Source organism: Oncorhynchus masou, chromosome 6 (assembly GCF_036934945.1).
Source record: "Oncorhynchus masou masou isolate Uvic2021 chromosome 6, UVic_Omas_1.1, whole genome shotgun sequence".
Classification (NCBI taxonomy): domain Eukaryota; kingdom Metazoa; phylum Chordata; class Actinopteri; order Salmoniformes; family Salmonidae; genus Oncorhynchus; species Oncorhynchus masou.
In genome coordinates this window covers 78,828,554-78,852,982 of record NC_088217.1, presented here as the reverse complement: position 1 = coordinate 78,852,982, position 24,429 = coordinate 78,828,554, and the positions used below count along the sequence as shown (strand labels likewise).

The window sequence follows — 24,429 nt, the reverse complement described above, 5'->3', positions numbered from 1 at the left end:
CAGTACTAACCCTTGTAGTTGGTGAGGTCAAAGAGAGTCTCCTGGTAGTCGTGTGTGTACGTGTAGTACAGTACTAACTCTTGTAGTTGGTGAGGTCAGAGAGTCTCCTGGTAGTCGTGCGTGTGTACAGTACTAACCCTTGTAGTTGGTGAGGTCAAAGAGAGTCTCCTGGTAGTCGTGCGTGTGTACAGTACTAACCCTTGTAGTTCGTGAGGACAGAGAGAGTCTACTGGTAGTCGTGCTTGTGTACAGTACTAACTAACCTTGTAGTTGGTGAGGTCAGAGAGTCTCCTGGTAGTCGTGCGTGTGTACAGTACTAACCCTTGTAGTTGGTGAGGTCAGAGAGTCTCCTGGTAGTCGTGCGTGTGTACAGTACTAACCCTTGTAGTTGGTGAGGTCAAGAGAGTCTCCTGGTAGTCGTGCGTGTGTACAGTACTAACCCTTGTAGTTGGTGAGGTCAGAGAGTCTCCTGGTAGTCGTGCGTGTGTACAGTACTAACCCTTGTAGTTGGTGAGGTCAGAGAGTCTCCTGGTAGTCGTGCGTGTGTACAGTACTAACCCTTGTAGTTGGTGAGGTCAGAGAGTCTCCTGGTAGTCGTGCGTGTGTACAGTACTAACCCTTGTAGTTGGTGAGGTCAGAGAGTCTCCTGGTAGTCGTGCGTGTGTACAGTACTAACCCTTGTAGTTGGTGAGGTCAAAGAGAGTCTCCTGGTAGTCGTGCGTGTGTACAGTACTAACCCTTGTAGTTGGTGAGGTCAGAAAGTCTCCTGGTAGTCGTGCGTGTGTACAGTACTAACCCTTGTAGTTGGTGAGGTCAAAGAGAGTCTCCTGGTAGTCGTGCGTGTGTACAGTACTAACTCTTGTAGTTGGTGAGGTCAGAGAGTCTCCTGGTAGTCGTGCGTGTGTACAGTACTAACCCTTGTAGTTGGTGAGGTCAAAGAGAGTCTCCTGGTAGTCGTGCGTGTGTACAGTACTAACCCTTGTAGTTGGTGAGGTCAAAGAGAGTCTCCTGGTAGTCGTGCGTGTGTACAGTACTAACCCTTGTAGTTGGTGAGGTCAGAGAGTCTCCTGGTAGTCCTGTGTGTGTACAGTACTAACCCTTGTAGTTGGTGAGGTCAAAGAGAGTCTCCTGGTAGTCGTGTGTGTGTGTGTGTGTGTGTGTGTGTACAGTACTAACCCTTGTAGTTGGTGAGGTCAGAGAGTCTCCTGGTAGTCGTGCGTGTGTACAGTACTAACCCTTGTAGTTGGTGAGGTCAGAGAGTCTCCTGGTAGTCGTGAGGTCGTGTGTACAGTACTAACCCTTGTAGTTGGTGAGGTCAGAGAGTCTCCTGGTAGTCGTAGTTGGTGAGCGTGTGTACAGTACTAACCCTTGTAGTTGGTGAGGTCAAAGAGAGTCTCCTGGTAGTCGTGCGTGTGTACAGTACTAACCCTTGTAGTTGGTGAGGTCAGAGAGAGTCTCCTGGTAGTCGTGCGTGTGTACAGTACTAACCCTTGTAGTTGGTGAGGTCAGAGAGTCTCCTGGTAGTCGTGCGTGTGTACAGTACTAACCCTTGTAGTTGGTGAGGTCAGAGAGAGTCTCCTGGTAGTCGTGCGTGTGTACAGTACTAACCCTTGTAGTTGGTGAGGTCAAAGAGAGTCTCCTGGTAGTCGTGTGTGTGTGTGTGTGTGTACAGTACTAACCCTTGTAGTTGGTGAGGTCAGAGAGTCTCCTGGTAGTCGTGCGTGTGTACAGTACTAACCCTTGTAGTTGGTGAGGTCAGAGAGTCTCCTGGTAGTCGTGCGTGTGTACAGTACTAACCCTTGTAGTTGGTGAGGTCAGAGAGTCTCCTGGTAGTCGTGCGTGTGTACAGTACTAACCCTTGTAGTTGGTGAGGTCAGAAAGTCTCCTGGTAGTCGTGCGTGTGTACAGTACTAACCCTTGTAGTTGGTGAGGTCAAAGAGAGTCTCCTGGTAGTCGTGTGTGTGTGCGTGTGTACAGTACTAACCCTTGTAGTTGGTGAGGTCAAAGAGAGTCTCCTGGTAGTCGTGCGTGTGTACAGTACTAACCCTTGTAGTTGGTGAGGTCAAAGAGTCTCCTGGTAGTCGTGCGTGTGTACAGTACTAACCCTTGTAGTTGGTGAGGTCAAAGAGAGTCTCCTGGTAGTCGTTCGTGTGTACAGTACTAACCCTAGTAGTTGGTGAGGTCAAAGAGAGTCTCCTGGTAGTCGTTCGTGTGTACAGTACTAACCCTTGTAGTTGGTGAGGTCAAAGAGAGTCTCCTGGTAGTCGTTCGTGTGTACAGTACTAACCCTTGTAGTTGGTGAGGTCAGAGAGTCTCCTGGTAGTCGTGTGTGTGTACAGTACTAACCCTTGTAGTTGGTGAGGTCAAAGAGAGTCTCCTGATAGTCGTTCGTGTGTACAGTACTAACCCTTGTAGTTGGTGAGGTCAGAGAGTCTCCTGGTAGTCGTTCGTGTGTACAGTACTAACCCTTGTAGTTGGTGAGGTCAAAGAGAGTCTCCTGATAGTCGTTCGTGTGTACAGTACTAACCCTTGTAGTTGGTGAGGTCAAAGAGAGTCTCCTGGTAGTCGTTCGTGTGTACAGTACTAACCCTTGTAGTTGGTGAGGTCAAAGAGAGTCTCCTGGTAGTCGTGTGTGTGTGTGTGTGTACAGTACTAACCCTTGTAGTTGGTGAGGTCAGAGAGTCTCCTGGTAGTCGTGCGTGTGTACAGTACTAACCCTTGTAGTTGGTGAGGTCAAAGAGAGTCTCCTGGTAGTCGTTCGTGTGTACAGTACTAACCCTTGTAGTTGGTGAGGTCAGAGAGTCTCCTGGTAGTCGTGTGTGTGTGCGTGTGTACAGTACTAACCCTTGTAGTTGGTGAGGTCAGAGAGTCTCCTGGTAGACGTGCGTGTGTACAGTACTAACCCTTGTAGTTGGTGAGGTCAAAGAGAGTCTCCTGGTAGTCGTGCGTGTGTACAGTACTAACCCTTGTAATTGGTGAGGTCAGAGAGAGTCTCCTGGTAGTCGTGCGTGTGTACAGTACTAACCCTTGTAGTTGGTGAGGTCAAAGAGTCTCCTGGTAGTCGTGCGTGTGTACAGTACTAACCCTTGTAGTTGGTGAGGTCAGAGAGTCTCCTGGTAGTCGTGCGTGTGTACAGTACTAACCCTTGTAGTTGGTGAGGTCAGAGAGTCTCCTGGTAGACGTGCGTGTGTACAGTACTAACCCTTGTAGTTGGTGAGGTCAAAGAGAGTCTCCTGGTAGTCGTGTGTGTGTACAGTACTAACCCTTGTAGTTGGTGAGGTCAGAGAGTCTCCTGGTAGTCGTGCGTGTGTACAGTACTAACCCTTGTAGTTGGTGAGGTCAGAGAGTCTCCTGGTAGACGTGCGTGTGTACAGTACTAACCCTTGTAGTTGGTGAGGTCAGAGAGAGTCTCCTGGTAGTCGTGTGTGTGTACAGTACTAACCCTTGTAGTTGGTGAGGTCAGAGAGTCTCCTGGTAGTCGTGTGTGTGTGTGTGTGTACAGTACTAACCCTTGTAGTTGGTGAGGTCAGAGAGAGTCTCCTGGTACGTGAGGATGATGGTCTGGTACTGAGTGACTATCTGTCGTCGTAGGTTCTCCCAGCATGGTGACAACTCCCCCAGCTCCTCCAGCTCACAAACCCTGAACACACACACTTAAATTATATTTTATTAATGCACACTCAATTAACAAATCCCTGGACACGGTCACAAATGTGCATGTCGGTGTGTGTATATATATATATATATATATATATATGTGTGTGTGTGTGTGTGTGTGTGAATATATGTGTAGTAGTGTACCTGACAGCGTCCTCCTCCAGCAGTAGTTTGACATACTGTCTGGGGATGTTGAGAGACAACACACTTTCAGCCATCTGTTCTAGCACCCGCAGGTGGTGACCATCCGTGGTGGGGAAACGGTACATTCTGGACATGGTGCCTCCAAACACTGAGACACACACACACGAAAAATGCTCAACATCATCTAACACAATCTCTGAATCATTTATTTTGCTCCACAGTCGAGTAATAAATGATAAAGGCGCTGTATATTTGAAGGTCACATTTTGTCTCGGGGGGATTTAAAGTATAAGAGGAGCATGTGAAATACTATTTCCTTCCCAGAGGACAATAAGCCATTCCACTGTATACAGAGGTCTGTCCAGACACACACATCTGAGAGTGGTGAGTAAGAAAAGCAACAATCTCTCACTGAGCGTACGTACGGGTAATGACATTACTCAGTGAAACCAGCTAACATCCAGCCATGAGGGACGGATCGGATGGATGTCCAATCAAATCATTTAGAGCCGCAGAAATCATTTTTAGAACAGAATCACATTAGGTGAAATGTTACGGAAGATGATACCGAACTGCATTCGTCTCAGGTGACACTTGTGAATTATTGGCGCCTGTTTACAAAGCGTCTCAGTGGGGAGACAGGCTCTTCTACAGGGCTTTGGTAGAGGTGGTGCCAGTGGGCTGAGATAATGGGACAGACCCAGCTGTCCCTCCTACCTGATGTCAGCAGAGTGTCTTTGCATAAAGATGCATATTTGGCTCTGACACCCATGGATTCGGTCAGGCTCTCATCCACTGGAAGCACGGTCTGTGGCACACAGGGATAGAAGAGTCACACATGCAGGATGCACACACACACACACACACACAAAACCCTGGCCCCGGTCTCACAGGTGTCTGACATTTGGTGTCAGCGGTAGGGATCTGGCGAGAGTCTCGGAAGCTCACCCTGCCGTTGATGGTGTCTGGTAACCTGGCAACAGGCAGAGTCCTCTGATCCCTCTTCTCCTCTATCTGCCAGGCAATGATGGTGATGTTCCCCACATGCTTGTTCTCTGCAGATCTGTTCATCAATAACACACACCAATAGGGCTGTCAACGGCATCCCCCAGGAACACACAGTCTACAGTCAGCAACGATCAAACAGCAGAAAACTATGACAGACCCAAAACAATCTAGCTGAAAAATGTATAGGCTTCATATTTACATTACTATGGAGCCATACATTTAAGCATCCTTGTCTGTTATAAGACAATCATTTGGGTGCTAACATTTGTCCTATTTCACAAATGTACAAGAATATATTATACATGTGTGAATATCCCCCCTCACAGAGTGGGGTCACGGCCAGGGTCAGCCATTGATAACTAAAGAATGAAACAGGATTAGAGAGCGTTGGCAGTAAGCAGGACACACCTGATAACAGCAACCCTGGTACAATTAGGGTTAAGTGCCTTGCTCAAGGGCAGACAGATTTTGTTTTACCTTGCAGGCTTAGGTTACTGGCACAGCGCTCCAACCGCTAGGCTACCTGCCACCTTACTAAAGGCATGGCCTATTTTAGTTTATTTAACCAGGCAAGTCAGTTAAGAAGAAATTCTTATTTTACAATGACGGCCTACCCCGGCGGCGCCACCCTATGGGACTCCCAATCACGGCTTTTTGTGGTAGAGCCTGGATTCGAACCAGAGTGTCTGTAGTTACACCCCGAGCACTGAGATGCAGTGCCTTAGACCACGGTGCCACTCGGGAGCAATATGAATAAAATTATAATCATAATGACATACGAATCCTGTCTGAATCAAATACACCTGTCAGTTTCTCATACCTCAGGGTCAGGTGGAACCTGTGTCCCCCCCCTACCTCAGGGTCAGGTGTAACCTGTGTCTCCCCCTACCTGTGTCCCCCCCCTCAGGGTCAGGTGTAACCTGTGTCTCCCCCCCCTACCTCAGGGTCAGGTGGAACCTGTGTCTCCCCCCCTACCTCAGGGTCAGGTGTAACCTGTGCCTCCCCCTCCCCCCTACCTCAGGGACAGGTGTAACCTGTGTCTCCCCCCCCAGGTGTAACCCTGTGTCTCCCCCCTACCTCAGGGACAGGTGTAACCTGTGTCTCCCCCCAGGGTCAGGTGTAACCTGTGTCTCCCCCCCCCTACCTCAGGGTCAGGTGTAACCTGGGTCAGGTGTCTCATACCCTGTGTCTCAGGGTCAGGTGTAACCTGTGTCCCCCCCCTCACCTCCCCTACCTCAGGGTCAGGTGTAACCTGTGTCTCCCCCCCCCTACCAGGGTCAGGTGTCCTGTGTCCCCCCCCCTACCTCAGGGTCAGGTCAACCTGGTGTCTCCCCCAACCTGTGCCCTGTGTCCCCCCTCCCCAGGGTACCTCAGGGTCAGGTGTAACCTGTGTCTCCCCAGGTGTAACCCCCCCCCTACCTCAGGGTCAGGTGTAACCTGTGTCTCCCCCTCCCCAGGTGTACCTCAGGGTCAGGTGTAACCTGTGTCTCCCCCCCCCTACCTCAGGGTCAGGTGTAACCTGTGTCTCCCCCAGGGTCAGGTGTAACCTGTGTCAGGGTCAGGTGTAACCTGTGTGTCTCATACCTCAGGGTCAGGTGTAACTCAGGGTCAGGTGTAACCTGTGTCCCCCCCCCCTACCTCAGGGTCAGGTGTAACCTGTGTCCCCCCCCCTACCTCAGGGTCAGGTGTAACCTGTGTCTCCCCTCCCCCCTACCTCAGGGTCAGGTGTAACCTGTGTCCCCCCCTACCTCAGGGTCAGGTGTAACCTGTGTGTCTCATACCTCAGGGTCAGGTGTAACCTGTGTCTCCCCCCCTACCTCAGGGTCAGGTGTAACCTGTGTCTACCTCCAGGTGTAACCTGTGTCTCCCCCCTACCTCAGGGTCAGGTGTAACCTGTGTCTCCCCCCCTACCTCAGGGTCAGGTGTAACCTGTGTCTCCCCCCCCTACCTCAGGGGTCAGGTGTGTAACCTGTGTCTCCCCCCTACCTCAGGGTCAGGTGTAACCTGTGTCTCCCCCCCTACCTCAGGGTCAGGTGTAACCTGGGGTCTCCTGTGTCCCCCTACCTCAGGGTCAGGTGTAACCTGTGTCTCCCCCCCCTACCTCAGGGTCAGGTGTAACCTGTGTCTCCTACCTCAGGGTCAGGTGTAACCTGTGTCTCCCCCTACCTCAGGGTCAGGTGTAACCTGTGTCTCCCTACCTCAGGGTCAGGTGTAACCTGTGTCTCCCCCTCCCCAGGTACCTCAGGGTCAGGTGTAACCTGTGTCTCCCTCAGGGTCAGGTGTAACCTGTGTGTACCTCAGGGTCAGGTGTAACCTGTGTCTCCCCCCCCCCCCTACCTACCTCAGGGTCAGGTGTAACCTGTGTCTCCTACCTCAGGGTCAGGTGTAACCTGTGTCTCCTACCTCAGGGTCAGGTGTAACCTGTGTCTCCTACCTCAGGGTCAGGTGTAACCTGTGTCTCCCCCCTACCTCAGGGTCAGGTGTAACCTGTGTCTCCTACCTCAGGGTCAGGTGTAACCTGTGTCTCCCCTCCTACCTCAGGGTCAGGTGTAACCTGTGTCTCCCCTCCTACCTCAGGGTCAGGTGTAACCTGTGTCTCCCCTCCTACCTCAGGGTCAGGTGTAACCTGTGTCTCCTACCTCAGGGTCAGGTGTAACCTGTGTCTCCCCTACCTCAGGGTCAGGTGTAACCTGTGTCTCCCCTCCTACCTCAGGGTCAGGTGTAACCTGTGTCTCCCCTCCTACCTCAGGGTCAGGTGTAACCTGTGTCTCCTACCTCAGGGTCAGGTGTAACCTGTGTCTCATACCTCAGGGTCAGGTGTAACCTGTGTCTCCTACCTCAGGGTCAGGTGTAACCTGTGTCTCCTACCTCAGGGTCAGGTGTAACCTGTGTCTCCTACCTCAGGGTCAGGTGTAACCTGTGTCTCCTACCTCAGGGTCAGGTGTAACCTGTGTCTCATACCTCAGGGTCAGGTGTAACCTGTGGTTCTTCTCCTGCAGCAACTCCTTCACAGGAAACAGAGCTGAGCCTAATAAATACATCTAGGTCAGGAGAAAGAGAGAAAGCGAGAGAATAAAAAGAGAGATAGTGAGGGAGAGAGAACGAGGGAGGGAGTGAGCGAGAGAGATAGGATACAGACATCTAAGAAAACAACACTCCCAAGGTGGCTGGTGAGGGAAGGGAGGTGATGAAAGGAATGGGACTGACCTAGTAGTTTATTATCTGATGGGAGCAGGACATATTACTCTGTGTTTTAATGTCATCTTATCTAATATTCTACTCACCGTGCCCTGAGAGCGGTCCTTGACGTCGTACACAGACAGCTTGACCTGCGTCTGCTGGTTGATCAGAGAGTCCTGGAAGAAGGCTATGCTGCTCAGGAATATAGGGTTATTGGTGCCCTGTAGGGGGAAGCAATCCATCCATGAAGCTCTCATTGTTGCTTCATCTGAACTGTACATATACAGAAAGATATTAGTTAACTTCTTCGATATAGGGGGCGCTCTTTTAATTTTTGGATAAAAAAACGTTCCCGTTTTAAACAAGATATTTTGTCACGAAAAGATGTGCGACTATGCATATAATTGACAGCTTTGGAAAGAAAACACTCTGACGATTCCAAAACTGCAAAGATATTGTCTGTGAGTGCCCCAGAACTAATGCTACAGGCGAAACCAATATGAAATTTTGAATGCGCTGTGTTCCAATGTCTCCTTATATGGCTGTGAACACACCAGGAATGAGCCTACACTTTCTGTCGTTTCCCCAAGGTGTCTGCAGCATTGTGACGTATTTGTAGGCATATCATTGGAAGATTGACCATAAGAGACTACATTTACCAGGTGTCCGCTTGGGGTCCTCCGTCGAAATTATTGAGCAATCTCCAGCTGCGTCCACTTTTCCATTAGGTTCAGAGGAGAAAGGCAACTGCTACGAATTATTTATCATCGAATAGATATGTGAAAAACACCTTGAGGATTGATTCTAAACAATGTTTGCCATGTTTCTGACGATATTATTGAGTTAATTTGGAAAAAAAAGTTTGGCGTTGTAATGACTGAATTTTTGTTGTTTTTTTCTTAGCCAAACGTGATGAACAAAACGGAGCGATTTCTCCTACACAAATAATCTTTTTTGAAAAACTGAACATTTGCTATCTAACTGAGAGTCTCCTCATTGAAAACATCCGAAGTTCTTCAAAGGTAAATTATTTTATTTGAATGCTTTTCTTGTTTTTGTGAAAATGTTGCCTGCTGAATGCTAGGCTTAATGCTATGCTAGCTATCAATACTCTTACACAAATGCTTGTGTAGCTATGGTTGAAAAGCATATTTTGAAAATCTGAGATGACAGTGTTGTTAACAAAAGGCTAAGCTTGTGAGCCAATATATTTATTTCATTTGCGATTTTCATGAATAGTTAACGTTGCGTTATGCTAATGAGCTTGAGGCTATGATTACGCTCCCGGATACGGGATTGCTCGACGCTAGAGGTTAACAACATTCTAAAATCATGTTTTATTGTCACATACACCAGATAGGTGCAGTAGATTGTGTTGTTTTACAGGACGCAGTGGGACGACGGCAGTAGGGGGCAGAGGGACGACGGCCCCAGGGGGCACAGGGACGACGGCAGTAGGGGGCACAGGGACGGCGGCAGTAGGGGGCACAGGGACGGCGGCAGTAGGGGGCACAGGGACGGCGGCAGTAGGGGGCACAGGGACGGCGGCAGTAGGGGGCACAGGGACGATGGCAGTAGGGGGCACAGGGACGACGGCAGTAGGGGGCACAGGGACGACGGCAGTAGGATGATGGTCTGTCTCACCTCGATGATCTCAGTCTGGGTGTGTTTGGTCCAGAAGGCCTGGGGAGGGGTGGTACAGCTGACTGCCACAAAGCTGTTGGGTTTCCGCTCCAGAGCTGGAGTCACCAACTCATTACAGGCTGGGGAGGGAGGGACACAGCACGTTGGAACACATGGAACAAGAAAGGAAAGAAATTCCTTTAGAAGTTAATTTACTGTACTCACCCACACTGAACTCTAGAACAGGCTCATCTGGATCCTGGCTGTTCCCTACAAAACAGCAAAGTAGCATTAACTCATACAAGTCATTTTCCACTAATTCAGTTGGCAGAAATGAAAGGACAAGAGTGATAAACATGTCAGTGTACCTTGATATACAGACTGGATCAACAGGATGTGTACAATGCAGGAAGTCATTCCATTACCAATTGTTCATCACATGGTCTCTCATATTGTTTGTTTCCTTGATATAGTCTGTGTCCAACACACAACCCTTTCCCATTCTCACCTGCGAGTGCCAGGCCGATCATCTCAGAGGAGAGGTCAAAGGTGTTGGCCCGGTACACTGACCAGGGTCTCTGGTGGCGGGGGCTACGCTCTCTAGCCTCCGACATCCTGATCCTGCTGGCCTTCTCCCAGGGGGAGGAGAGGCACACACCCTTGGTGAGAACAAACACCCTTGTACTGAGCCACCCACGACCCCGCCTGGGCCTTCCTCTACGAGCTGAGAGAAGGAGGGAGAGATAGGGAGAAAGAGGGACAATGATAAACATAAGGGACCTCACCAATTATATATCCATTCACATCTCCACTCTGACCAGTGTTTCTCTCTCTCCTTTCCCTCTCTGTACCTCCCCTTCATCTTCTCCGCTCACATTTCACTTTTGGTGCAGGAGCACTGCAGGCTGTGGAGGTGGCTGGACTCCCAGAGGAGAGGCTAGTCCACATAGAAAGAGAGAGGGATGGACGGAAATATATATAGAGAGACAGGGATGGAGGGACATCGACAGAGAGAGCAGCACGTGTCTGAACATGCAGTTAGACATCATTACTCTGCTTCAGCAGCATCCATCTCTGCTGCACAATCTGCTCTCAACCGCATCTGACAAATTAGATTATTTGTGTGTGTGTGTGTGTGTGTGTGTGTGTGTGTGCGCACACGAGTCCGTCTGTCCCTCAGTGTGGGTCTATATGTGTACTCAAGTTTGTCGAGCAAGGCTTTTGTCCATGGAGTCCTAAATTCATAGATTTCAGAGTTTTGATACAGTGGATGCATGGTCTTTGTTTGGGCACAAAGTGTACAACATGAAGTAAACACAGACTGTCCTTTAGCCTGCCAGCAGACAGGAACCAGCTCTGAATACAACTATGTTATTCGTCCTGTTTACACAATGGTCTCCCATTATTTCAAAACTGTTGCTTACAATTTCAAGGGGCACTTTATCACATTAATTCAGAGAGAAGCCGCGATAGAGTAGGTGTCAAATCGCCATATTTCAACCCTCGAGTCATCAGTTAATTGATAGAAAAGAGGAACTGAGAGTTATAAAACGTATCATCTTAAATATTGGCAGCATACAGTGCCTTCAGAAAGTATTCAGACCCCTCTACTTTTCCCACATTGTTATGCAACATCCTTATTCTAAAATGTGTACAATATTTTAGTCCCCTCATCAATCTACACACAATACCCCATAATGAAAAAGTGAAAAGGTTTTGATTTTTCTCAAATATATATATATATATATTTGGAAAAGGCACACACCTGTCTATATAAGGTCCCACAGTTGACCGTGCATGTCAGAGCAAAAACCAAGCCAAGAGGTTTAAGGAATTGTCCATAGAGCTCAGAGACAGGATTGTGTCGAGGCACAGATCTGGGGAAGGGTACCAAAACATTTCTGTAACATTGAAGGTCCCAAAGAACCCAGTGGCCTCCATCATTGTTAAATGGAAGAAGTTTGGAACCGCCAAGACTCTTCCTAGAGCAGGCCGCCGGGCCAAACTGAGAAATCGGGGGAGAAGGGCCTTGTTCAGGGAGGTGACAAAGAACCCTATTTGTCACTCTTACAGAGCTCCACAGTTACTCTGTGGAGATGGGAGAACCTTCCAGAAGGACAACCATCTCTGCAGCACTCCTCCTAATCAGGCCTTTATGGTAGAGTGGCCAGACGGAAGACAATCCTCAGTAAAAAAGGCACATGACAGCCTGCTTGGAGTTTGCCAAAAGGCACCTAAAGGAATCTCAGACCATGAGAAACAAGATTCTCTGTTCTGATGAAATTGATTGAGCTCTTAGGCCTGAAAGCTAAGCATCACATCTGGAGGAAACCTGGCACCATCCCTACAGTGAAGCATGGTGGTGCTGCATCATGCTGTGGGGATGTTCTTCAGCGGCAGGGACTGGGAGACTAGTCAGGATAGAGGGAAAGATGAACGGAGCAAAGTACTGAGATATCCTTGATGAAAACCTGCTCCAGAGAGTTCAGGACCTCAGACTGGGGCGAAGGTTCAACTTCCAACAGGACCATGACCCTAAGCACAGTTAAGACAACGCAGGATTGGCTTTGAGTCCTTGAGTGGCCCAGCCAGAGCCCGGACTTGAACATCTCTGGAAAGACCTGAGAATAGCTGTGCAGCGAATGCACTGTATAAGCTGGCATCAACTGAAGGGTCTGAATGGGCATAAATGGAGCAACAGGTGCCCTTCACAGAAAATAACAATGAGTGGTGACAGATGTTTTTCCTTAATGTTGAACTGACACTATCATATCAGTGGTGCCTATTCCAAATATAGAGCGCATTTCTGCTCTCACTCCTCATCACAAAACCATCCAATGTCCCTCCCACTCCTCATCCTCTCCCCAAACCTCCCCCTCAGGGGACAAAGTTCATCCAGGGAAGGCCCTCAGCCATTGGCCAGTTAGCCCAGGAACCAGGCCTCTCCTCAAACAGGAACAATTAGCCCATTTACAATGAGGCTGGAGGCTGTGGGTAATAGACCAGCACTGGTCTACTTAACAGCTTCAATAGAGATCCACACTCTATTTCTGTCACTGCTAACAGCTGGAGTATAGTAGCTAGCAACAGCCCACAGCACCAGGGCTAGAACACCTCAGAGAGACTGGGTCAGGCAAGGAGGAAAAGGTCAGAGCTGCTTGCTTTCACATACGTCTATTGACAATACCCAGCTTAGTCAAGATGATCAACACTGCTTGGATGTACCGTATAAACAAAACCACTTATCAAGGTTCCGTTGAACGCTTTGTTCCTCTGTGATACCACAGGTCCACTTCTGTGTTAAATGACAAGTGTTGGGCTGATATGTAGGGCATCCTTTATGCAGAGAGCCTTTCAAGCGTTCATGTGGACTATCCCAGAGATTCAGCTGTGGTGAGATAATACAAACAGCAGGATGTTTTTCTAGGGATTCTGATGGAATCACTCCATCTACTCCCGACTGTCTCCATGGTAACAACAGTGCACTCTTCAAAGTATCACTCTGGGCCTTGCTCAATGAAACACACTAACCAGGTTTCCTAAAGAAAAAGGTTTGCTTATTTAGTTGGACTGTAAGGACATAGACATGGCAGAAGGGTTAGTCATCAGCTTGACTGGAAGGCACATTACTGTGTGTTATGATGATGAGTAGGAGCAGAAGGATGAGGACATCCTGCTAGCTTAATGATGTCTGCTCTGATCAAGTAGGTAAACTTCCCCTGCAGGTCAGTGTTTCTCCTAGGTTGCATCAAGGACATCCTGCTAGCGTAATGATGTCTGCTCTGATCAAGTAGGTAAACTTCCCCTGCAGGTCAGTGTTTCTCCTAGGTTGCATCAAGGTCATCCTGCTAGCTTAATGATGTCTGCTCTGATCAAGTAGGTAAACTTCCCCTGCAGGTCAGTGTTTCTCCTAGGTTGCATCAAGGACATCCTGCTAGCTTAATGATGTCTGCTCTGATCAAGTGTTTCTCTTAGGTCAAATCCTCCCCTGATCAAGTGCAGGTCAGTGTTTCTCCTAGGTTGCATCAAGGTCATCCTGCTAGCTTAATGATGTCTGCTCTGATCAAGTAGGTAAACTTCCCCTGCAGGTCAGTGTTTGTCCTAGGTTGCATCAAGGTCATCCTGCTAGCGTAATGATGTCTGCTCTGATCAAGTAGGTCAACTTCCCCTGCAGGTCAGTGTTTCTCCTAGGTTGCATCAAGGTCATCCTGCTAGCTTAATGATGTCTGCTCTGATCAAGTAGGTAAACTTCCCCTGCAGGTCAGTGTTTCTCCTAGGTTGCATCAAGGACATCCTGCTAGCGTAATGATGTCTGCTCTGATCAAGTAGGTAAACTTCCCCTGCAGGTCAGTGTTTCTCCTAGGTTACATCAAGGTCATCCTGCTAGCGTAATGATGTCTGCTCTGATCAAGTAGGTAAACTTCCCCTGCAGGCCAGTGTTTGTCCTAGGTTACATCAAAAGAAAGGAAGGGAACTAAATACCCAGACTGCATAGACCAAAATATTTGAGGCTGTGTTTAGGCAGGGGTGTGCAACAGAGCTAGGGAAGGGGGGGGGGGGTCCCGCCTATGCATTCATAGGGGAAACCCTGTCATAGAACCACACATCAGAATGCTGTCAGTTGGGAATCATTCCACAGAGGCTGGGCTGGGGGCCTTCCTGGCAGGAGTACAAGGTGCCGGAGGCCTGTCTTGTCTAATCAGGCAGAAATGCTGGAGGAGAGCCCATCGATAGCTAGCGGATGCTGCTGGTGGTGAAAAGCTCAGCAGATACAGGTCTGGTTAGCACACTCATCACAGATCCTCTTCTGCCCTGCCAGAGCACATGTGGCTCTGGTCAAATAAAGTGCACTATATTAGGCAATAGGGTGCACTTCAGGGAATGAATACAAATGTCTTGTATGTGCTCTCTGTACAATGGATCAACATAGATTTAATTCATGGTCAGGTTCTTTGGCTACTATCTACAACTGTTCTGTAATTGCCTGGGAATATGGGCCACATTTGTAAGAGCCAAATGGTAGCAGACGGTGGTAGGCCTGATCACCTACAATGGTGCCAGGATCGTGGACTACAGGAAAGGGAGGGCCAAGCACACCCCCATCCACATCAACAGGGCTGTAAATATTAGCGGGTTGAGAATCAAGTTCCTCTGTGTCCACATCACTAAGGAAGTAACATGGTCCCTTCTTGACTGTGTTGTGTTGTCGTCCTCACACACCCTCTTCCCCCTCAGGAGGCTGAAAAGATTTGACATGGGCCCTCAGATCCTCAAAAGGTTCTACGCTACTGCCTGAAATCAGATTTCTCCCGGTTTACTCCCTCTTCTTCCCAGCAGACTACACTCCTGCTAATTCCACCGTTAATGAGCCTAATTCAGCCGTGTGACTCAATGACTCCAACAGGATTACCAGCCAAGCGACAAGATCATTCTTTAATTTGTCTTGAATCTAAAAACCTCAGCTTGCCTTGGATGTGAAAGCCCCTCAAGGCTCTGAGTTTCTTCCCACTCTGTGCTGGTTTCAGGAACCTCCCTCCAGAACTCCCCTGGGTAGGATTGACACTATCACACGGAGGGGTCTTGTCCAACCACAGGATGTGTTTGTATCAAGGGTTTCTCTGCTCTCAGTCTCAGACATTCTCCAAGCCTGAGAAGGGCAGTGTGGAGGAGAGCTCAGTCCTGTTGCCCTTAAAAGGCAAAAAACTGTTTCTGTGTTGACTGACTGCCAAGGTTCTGACTGTCCAGGCCAGGCATCACACACACGACGACGAGCTAAAAGCATACCGTCTCAGAGTTTCCTCAGATCTGGACTTCCCATCTCTGCCTTATCAAACACACCTATACAGAAGGCAGGATAACGGCTCTCCCTCCATGTCACTAGTTTCCATCTTACTGTCGTCCTCCTGCACTCCCAGCCCACATTAGTTATTTCTATAGCCCCGGCCTTGTCTAAACAGACTTCAACTCTGCACCACACCAGTATCTGTGTCATAATGACTATGGAGAAGGTAAACACTGCTGGAGAGCAAACAGAGTACATTCATAAAATAAAATCTCTTTTGACACTAACAGTGCTTATTTTATCTGTCTAAATGAGGTGCTGTGAGTAAGCCCTGTATCAGGGTCAAATAGCACTGGATTCATCATAGTCTCTATCGAGTCTCAAAAATCTTAGACTTCCCTGCCATTTTCATTTCCTGAATAAATATCCAATCTTACATATTCTTCACCTTCATTTACATGATGTAGAGTAGTTAGAGCTGCCCTCCAGACTAGACTAGCTACCTCGTTCCTACAGTAGTTGGTGTTGCCCTCCAGACTAGAGGTCGACCGATTAAATCGGAATGGCCGATTAAATTAGGGCCGATTTCAAGTTTTCATAACAAATCGGTAATCGGCATTTTTGGACGCCGATTATGACCGATTACATTGCACTCCATGAGGAGACTGCATGGCAGGCTGACTACCGGTTACGCGAGTGCAGCAAGGAGCCAAGGTAGGTTGCTATCTAGCATTAAACTCATCTTATAAAAAACAATCTTAACATAAATCACTAGTTAACCTAGTAATATCATCAACCATGTGTAGTTAACTAGCTTGTCCTGCATTGCATATAATTGACGCGGTGCCTGTTAATTTATCATCGAATCACAGCCTACTTCAAAACGGGTGATGATTTAACAAGTGCATTCGCGAAAAAAGCCTAACCATAAACATCAATGCCTTTCTTAAAATCAATACACAAGTATATTTTTAAACCTTCATATTTAATTAATATTGCCTGCTAACATGAATTTCTTTTAATTAGGATAATTGTGTCACTTCTCTTGTGTTCTGTGCAAGCAGAGGGTATATGCAGCAGTTTGGGCTGCCTGGCTCGTCGCGAATTGTGTGAAGACCATTTCTTCCTAACAAAACTCGGATTTGCCAGACTTTTACATAATTGACATTATGTTGACATTGAAGGATGTGCAATGTAACAGCAATATTTTGACTTAAGGATGCCACCCGTTAGATAAAATACGGAACGGTTCCATATTTCACTCAAAGAATCAACGTTCTGTTTTCGAAATGATAGTTTCCGGATTTGACCATATTAATGACCTAAGGCTCGTATTTGTGTTCATTATAATTAAGCCTATGATTTGATATTTGATAGAGCAGTCTGACTGAGCGGTGGTAGGCACCAGCAGGCTCGTAAGCATTCATTCAAACAGCACTTTCCTGCATTTGCCAGCAGCTCGTCGCTGCGCTTCAAGCATTGTGCTGTTTATGAGTTCAAGTCTATCAACTCCTGAGATTAGGCTGGCAATACTATAGTGACTATAAGAACATCCAATAGTCAAAGGTATATGAAGTACAAATGGTATAGAGAGAAATAGTCCTATAATTCCTACAACTTCTTACCTGGGAATATTGAAGACTCATGTTAAAAGGAACCACCAGCTTTCATATGTTCCCATGTTCTGAGCAAGGAACTGAAACTTTAACTTTATTACATGGAACATATTGCACTTTTACGTTCTACTCCAACACTTTGTTTTTGCATTATTTAAACCAAATTGTACATGTTTCATTATTTGAGACAAAATTTATTTTATTTATGTATTATATTAAGTTAAAATAAAGTGTTCATTCAGTATTGTTGTAATTGTCATTATTACAAATATATATATAAAAATAGGCCGATTAAACCGGCATCGGCGTTGAAAAATCATAGTCGGTCGACCTCTACTCCAGACTAGACTGGCTGCCTAGTTCCTACAGCAGTGAGAGCAGCGCTCCAGACAAGCTGCCTAGTTCCTACAGCAGTGAGAGCAGCCCTCCAGACAAGCTGCCTAGTTCCTTCAGCAGTGAGAGCAGCCCTCCAGACAAGCTGCCTAGTTCCTACAGCAGTGAGAGCAGCCCTCCAAACAAGCTGCCTAGTTCCTACAGCAGTGAGAGCAGCCCTCCAGACAAGCTGCCTAGTTCCTACAGCAGTGAGAGCAGCCCTCCAGACAAGCTGCCTAGTTCCTACAGCAGTGAGAGCAGCCCTCCAGACAAGCTGCCTAGTTCCTACAGCAGTGAGAGCAGCCCTCCAGACAAGCTGCCTAGTTCCTACAGCAGTGAGAGCAGCCCTCCAGACAAGCTGCCTAGTTCCTACAGCAGTGAGAGCAGCCCTCCAGACAAGCTGCCTAGTTCCTACAGCAGTGAGAGCAGCCCTCCAGACAAGCTGCCTAATTCCTACAGCAGTGAGAGCAGCCCTCCAGACAAGCTGCCTAGTTCCTACAGCAGTGAGAGCAGCCCTCCAGACAAGCTGCCTAGTTCCTACAGCAGTGAGAGCAGCCCTCCAGACAAGCTGCCTAGTTTCTACAGTAGGCTCCGTCTGCCTTACTTACAAATCAAGGCCTTGTTCATGTCAGGGAGAGGGAGGGACTGACGTGAGGAGACTGTTCAACAGCTCAGGGTGTACATGCCCCTCCCCCCTTCCATCTCTCTCGCTCTAATCACCAGCCTTCTCTCAGGGTCATGTTAGGATGCCACATCCCAACAGCATCCTCATATACACCATAACAAAGTGCCTGAGATGTGTGCAGGTGTACTTACTGTTAGTGGGGAAGTCAGAGAGTTGCAGGTAGCCTTGTGGTTAAGAGTGTTGGGCCAGTAACTGAAAGATTGCAAATTCAAGTCCCTGAATCAGGCAAAGTGGAAAAATGTACTGTTCTGCCCTCGAACAAGGCAGTTAAACAACAACTGCTCCCCGGGCAACTCGATTAAGTCAGCAGCCCCCCCGCACCTCTCCGAGTCAGAGGTTGGATTAAATGCAGAATTAACATTTGGGTTGAATGCATTCAGTTGTGCAACTGACTAGGTATCCCCTTTCCTTTCCCAGAGGGAGGGGAACCCAGCTGATCCAGTCAGAGAGGAGCAACAGACTGGATCTGACCAGAGGAAGAGACAACATGTCAGAAAAACTAAAAAGGATATTTCAGTATTTGCTCCACTTCCCCTAGCTGTATATAGCAGAGTATACAACAGAGTAGCTATGATCTGTATCTGTGCATTGGGTTTGACAGTGACCGAGGCTACAGGACTGCCAAGTCACAGTCAGAGGTAGTGAGGCGTGCAACAACACATGATGGCAACCAGAAGAGGAGACATTCACAATTTAACCTTCACATCTGATATTCTATCTCTGCCATGGCCTAGCCCCAAACACCACTCACTTTTTGAAGGTGTGTGTGTGTGCCTGCCAGTGTGCACGTATGTGTGTGTGTGTGTGCTAGTTTGAAGATCTACTGAGGCATTGCAGTGTGTGCTTCCATCTATTTCAGAAGCAGTCCTGCATATACTCAATCCAGATGGTCCCTGCATCATCAGTCAGAGACACTGATCAATGGACTGGCGCCGCCAGACCACCCTCTCCACACACACGTTTTTTTGTCACGGTGTGTGTTAGGGCTGTCCCCCCAAAACTAAAAAAAATCTTGGTCGACCGAAAGTCATCTGTTCTTTCAACCAATTGAATAACATCTTCATATCTCAAAATCATTGTCATGTGGTTAATCAAAATTCTATGCAAATCTAAATGAAAAGCCTAAAAAGTTACTTCTATTGCCAACTATGTAAAAACAGCCTACATTAAGCCAACAAATAAAAACATTGCAGCCTGCAGGTAGAAAACATCCTGATAAAAAAAGATCCTATAAATCACATTGGCTACAACGTCTGCAACGAACATGAAACAAACATTGTATCAACTAGTAACTTGGGTCTAGCCTGAAGCTTGCACTGCTAGAAACATTGTATGTAGTATTATGGGCCAGAGTTTCCCCAACCAGTGAGCTCAGGACAGACACAGCTGTAGGCTACCTGTGCAAGGGGTAAGACGCAGGACTTGGGCAAAAGCTCACCGAAGCGGAGTACCGGCACCTCAAATGGACTACTGCTTGAGCTCCTGTTCCTCTTATAGAATATTATCTCTAAAGTATTGTGGAGCTCCTGTTCCTCTTATAGAATATTATCTCTAAAGTATTGTGGAGCTCCTGTTCCTCTTATAGAATATTATCTCAACAGTATTGTGGAGCTCCTGCATCTAAATATGAACAGTACCAGAACCCAAAATGAGTTACTGAACATATTTCAGTCCAAGTCATGCACTGATAAGAAGTAGTCAGGTCTATTTCATGACGTTCCCACTGGATCAGAGCATGACATTTTTCCCTTTCACGCTGAGCGGTTACCAAAAGGGAGAGAGATGGAAAGTATTATTCAATTACATTGAGGAACGATTGTAATTCTCAATGAATGTAAAAACAGACTTTGTTTGCTTTCTGTTTGAGGTGAAGTAAACATTACTTTGAGAAGCTCCACAGCTCATTAGTGGTGGTGCGTTAAGCCAATCAGAAATACAAATCAGATCCCCAAATGGGCACATTTATATGCCTACATTTGGGTGCAGGCCAGGTAGCCTATAGGCCTACTTCTATGCGTATGTGTCCTTACTCAACATTGACAGGAGCACTCCAAACAACAGACAATGACTAAATTGACAAAACTCTTAAGCTTAGCATAAGTTGTCCACTCCGACAATGATAACGGGAAGACTGGCATAATATTGAATGCATTAACATAAAGTAACATCGTAGATTAGAAATTATAGAAATTAACAGTAAATGTCTTACTGGTGATATATGTAATGGGGAATTGATATACACTAACAAAACACAAACATTTCACACAATGAAGTTATGAAACAATGAATGTGCATAATTTGGCAGGAGAGAGCACATTCTGGAGAGAGAAGTGCATTGTGCATCTGGGCACATGGTCAAATCCACCGTCTGCATTGGCCATGCAGCACTTACGGTGATACGGCCTCAGCAGAAGTCAGGGCATTCATACTTCTTGCGCGTCGGGGAGCAGTGCAGAGCTATTGTCAAGGAAGTGAGTTTGTTTTCTACAGGATGTACCGCCTCCACCTACCGTCACCCAATCATGTCAATGCGGATCTATACAGAGCACGCCGCGCATTGTTAAAACATTTGGGAGGTGTATGGCGATGCGGTACGGAGCTCGATTAGGCCTGCTCGACTCAAACAATCTTGTTCGACCAACAGCCTAACGACCAAACAATCAACAAATTGGGGTTAGCCCTAGTGTGTGTGTGTGTGTGTGTGTGTGTGTCAGTTAAAACATGTAGGGAGATGGAAGATGCTAATTTTCACAGTCCATGTGACTCATTCTATACGTGTAACTAATAGTGCTTCAAGCCTAAAACACAGGAGTAACATTTCAAAACAACTGCTTGTCATCTTCCATCATATACTGTGCACTCTGCTAGACAGACGCCATCACTTTGGTACGGACAACGCCCTGAAAGCAGCTACTGTACTTTGACAAATCAATCTAGTGCATGTGATGATATAGGCCTACAATATGCAGTAGCATCATTAGTATACCGGTGAGAGTCAGCACTGTCTGCAACCATATGGAGCCACAACCAGCTAGCAGGCTGATTGGTTAACTATCCTGATGACATAGCCAGTGAGGAGAGCGACACATGTCCTCTGGTCTGATGAAACAAAAATAGAACTGTTTGGCCATAATGACCATCGTTATGTTCATAGGAAAAAAGGGGAGGCTTGCAAGCCAAACACCACCATCCCAACCGTGAAGCACGGGGGTGGCAGCATCATGTTGTGGGGGTGCTGGGTCTTCCAAAATGGGTCTTCCAAATGGACAATGACCCCAAGCACACTTCCAAAGTTGTGGAAAAATAACTTAAGGACATCAAAGTAAAGGTATTGGAGTGGCTATCACAAAGCCCTGACCTCAATCCTATAGAACATTTGTGGGCAGAACTGAGAACGCATGTGCGAGCAAGGAGGCCTACAAACCTGACTCAGTTACACAAGCTCGGTCAGGAGGGATGGGCCAAAATTCACCTTATTGCGGGAAGCTTTTGGAAGGCTACCCAAAACATTTGACCCAAGTTAACCATTTGAAAAGGTAATGCTACCAAATACTAAACTTCTGACCCACTGCGAATGTGCCGAAAAAAATAAAAGCTGAATTAAATCATTCTACCATTTCACATTTTTTAAATAAATTGGTGATCCCAACTGACCTAAGACAGGGAATTTTTATTAGGATTAAATGTCAGGAATTGTGAAAAACTGAGTTTAAATGTATTTGGCTAAGGTGTATGTAAACTTCGACTTCAACTGTATGTGAGAATGCTGTTCATTGACTAAAGCTCAGCATTCAACACCATAGTGCCCACAAAGCTCATCACTAAGCTACGGACCCTGTGACTAAGCACCTCCCTCTGCAACTGGATCCTGGACTTCCTGACGGGCTGCCCCAGGTGGTAAGGGTAGGCAACAACACATCTGGCACGCTGATCCTCAACACTGGGGCCCCTCAGGGGTGCGTGCTTAGCCCCCTTCCTCTACTTCCTGTTCTCTCACGACTGCGTGGCCAAGCATGACTCCTACACCACCATTAGGTTTGCTGACGACAACAGTGGTAGGCCTGATCATCGATGAGACAGCCTATAGGGAGGTCAGAGACCTGGCAATGTGATGCCAGAACAACAACCTCTCCCTCAATGTGAGCTAGACAAAGGAGCTGATTGTGGACTACAGGAAAAGGAGGACCAAACAGGCTGCATTATCAACGGGGCTGTAGTGGAGCGGGTCGAGAGTTTCAAGTTCCTTGGTGTCCACATCACCAAGGAACTATTATGGTCCAAACACACCAAGACAGTTGTGAAGAGGCCACGACAAAACCTTTTCCCCCTCAGGAGACTGAAAATATTTGGCATGGGTCTCGATATCCTCAAAAAGTTCTACAGCTGCACCATCGAGAGCATCCTGACCAGTTGCATAACCGCCTGGCATGGAAACTGCTCGGCATCTGATCATTCGTACGGCGCTACTAAGGGTAGTGCATACAGCCCAGTAAAAAAAACATTTCATCCATTTTAGAATAAGGCTGTAACATAACAAAATGTCAAGAAAAAGTATGTTGTATACTTTGGAATTACCTGGACTTCTGTATAAATTAGTCAAAATTTGATCTGTTCTTCATCTAAATCACAACAATAGACAAACAGTCTGCTTAATCTAATAACACAATTATACATTTTTATGTCTTTATTGAACACATCGTGTTAACATTCACAGTGCAGGGTGGGAAAAGTATGTGAACCCTTGGATTTAATAACTGGCTGATCCTATTTTAGCAGCAATAACCTCAACCAGTTGCGGATCAGACCTGCACAAAGGTAGGGAGGAATTTTACAAAACTGTTTCAGTTCAGCAATATTCTTGAGGATGTCTGGTGTGAACCACTCAAGGTCATGCCACAGCATCTCAATTAGGTTGAGGTCAGGACTCTGACTAGGCCACTCCAGAAGGCGTATTTTCTTCTGTTCAAGCCGCTCTGTTGTTGATTTACTTCATTGTTCTACTGCATCTCCCAACTTCTGTTGAGCTTCAACTGGCAGACAGCCTTACATTCTCCTGCAAAATGGGAATCCATTTTTCCGTCAATGATAGCAAGCTGTCCAGGCCCTGAGGCAGAAAAGCAGCCCAAACCATAATGCTCCCTCCACCATGCTTTACAGTTGGGGTGAGGTTGATGTTGGTGTGCTGTGCCTTTCTTTCTACACATGGTGATGCATGTTCCTTCCAAACAACTCAACTTTAGTTAAATCTATCCACAGAATAGCTGTGGAACATCCAGGTGCTCTTTTGCGAACTTCAGACATGCAGCAATGTTTTTTTGGACAGCAGCGGCTTCTGCCATGGTGTCCTCCCATGAACACCATTCTTGTTTATTGTTTTACCTATTGTAGACTCATCAGAGATGTTAGCATTTTCCAGAGATTTCTGTAAGTTTTTAGCTGACACTCTAGGATTCTTCTTAACCTCATTGAGCATTCTGTGCTGTGCTCTTGCAGTCATCTTTGCAGTACGGCCACTCCTAGGGAGAGTAGCAACAGTGCTGAACTTTCTCCATTTATAGACAATTTGTCTTATCGTGGACTAATGAACATCAAGGCTTTTAGAGATAATTTTGTAACCCTTTCCAGCTTTATGCAAGTCAACAATACTTAATCTTAGGTTGTCTGAGATCTCTTTTGTTCGAGGCATGGTTCACATCAGGCAATGCTTCATGTTAGTAGCATGAGTTTTTTTTAATATTGCAGGGTAGCTCTAACTAGAGGTCGACCGATTATGATTTTTCAATGCCGATACCAATTATTGGAGGACCCAAAAAAAGCCGATACATTAACATTATTATTATTATTTTTAAATCGTCCGATTTAATTGGTATTTGTAATAATGACAATTACAACAACACTGAATGAACACTTATTTTAACTTAATATCATTAAATCAATTTAGGCTCAAATAAAATGAAACATGTTCAATTTGGTTTAAATAATGCTAAAACAAAGTGTTGGAGAAGAAAGTAAAAGTGCAATGTGTGCCACATAAAAAAGCTAACATTTAAGTTCATTGCTCAGAACATGAGAACATATGAAAGCTGGTGGTTCCTTTTAACATGAGTCTTCAATATTCCCAGGTAAGAAGTTTTAGGTTGTAGTTATTATAGGACAATTTCTCTCGATACGATTTGTATTTCATATATCTTTGACTATTGGATGTTCTTATAGGGACTTTAGTATTGCCAGTGTAACAGTATAGCTTCCGTCCCTCTCCTCACCCCTACCTGAGCTCGAACCAGGAACCTCGAAGCAGCGTTACCCATCGCTCCACAAAAGCCGCGGCCCTTGCAGAGCAAGGAGAACAACCACTCCAAGTC

The 24,429-nt window shown here is 46.8% G+C and overlaps 1 protein-coding gene across 1 annotated transcript in view; it reads right to left on the bottom strand.

The window, feature by feature from the left end:
- The window catches only part of LOC135542718 (inositol polyphosphate-4-phosphatase type I A-like), a 62,326-nt gene that overhangs the window by 28,685 nt on the left and 9,212 nt on the right, over window positions 1–24,429 (bottom strand). Inside the window, exons 2-10 of the mRNA XM_064969856.1 lie at window positions 10,121–10,336; window positions 9,838–9,882; window positions 9,634–9,752; window positions 8,094–8,210; window positions 7,771–7,850; window positions 4,750–4,864; window positions 4,519–4,609; window positions 3,802–3,949; window positions 3,510–3,640 (exon numbers count right to left, since the gene is read on the bottom strand). Coding sequence (XP_064825928.1) covers window positions 3,510–3,640; window positions 3,802–3,949; window positions 4,519–4,609; window positions 4,750–4,864; window positions 7,771–7,850; window positions 8,094–8,210; window positions 9,634–9,752; window positions 9,838–9,882; window positions 10,121–10,226 — 952 coding nt within the window. The 5' untranslated portion in view covers window positions 10,227–10,336. The remainder of the gene's footprint in view (window positions 1–3,509; window positions 3,641–3,801; window positions 3,950–4,518; window positions 4,610–4,749; window positions 4,865–7,770; window positions 7,851–8,093; window positions 8,211–9,633; window positions 9,753–9,837; window positions 9,883–10,120; window positions 10,337–24,429) is intronic.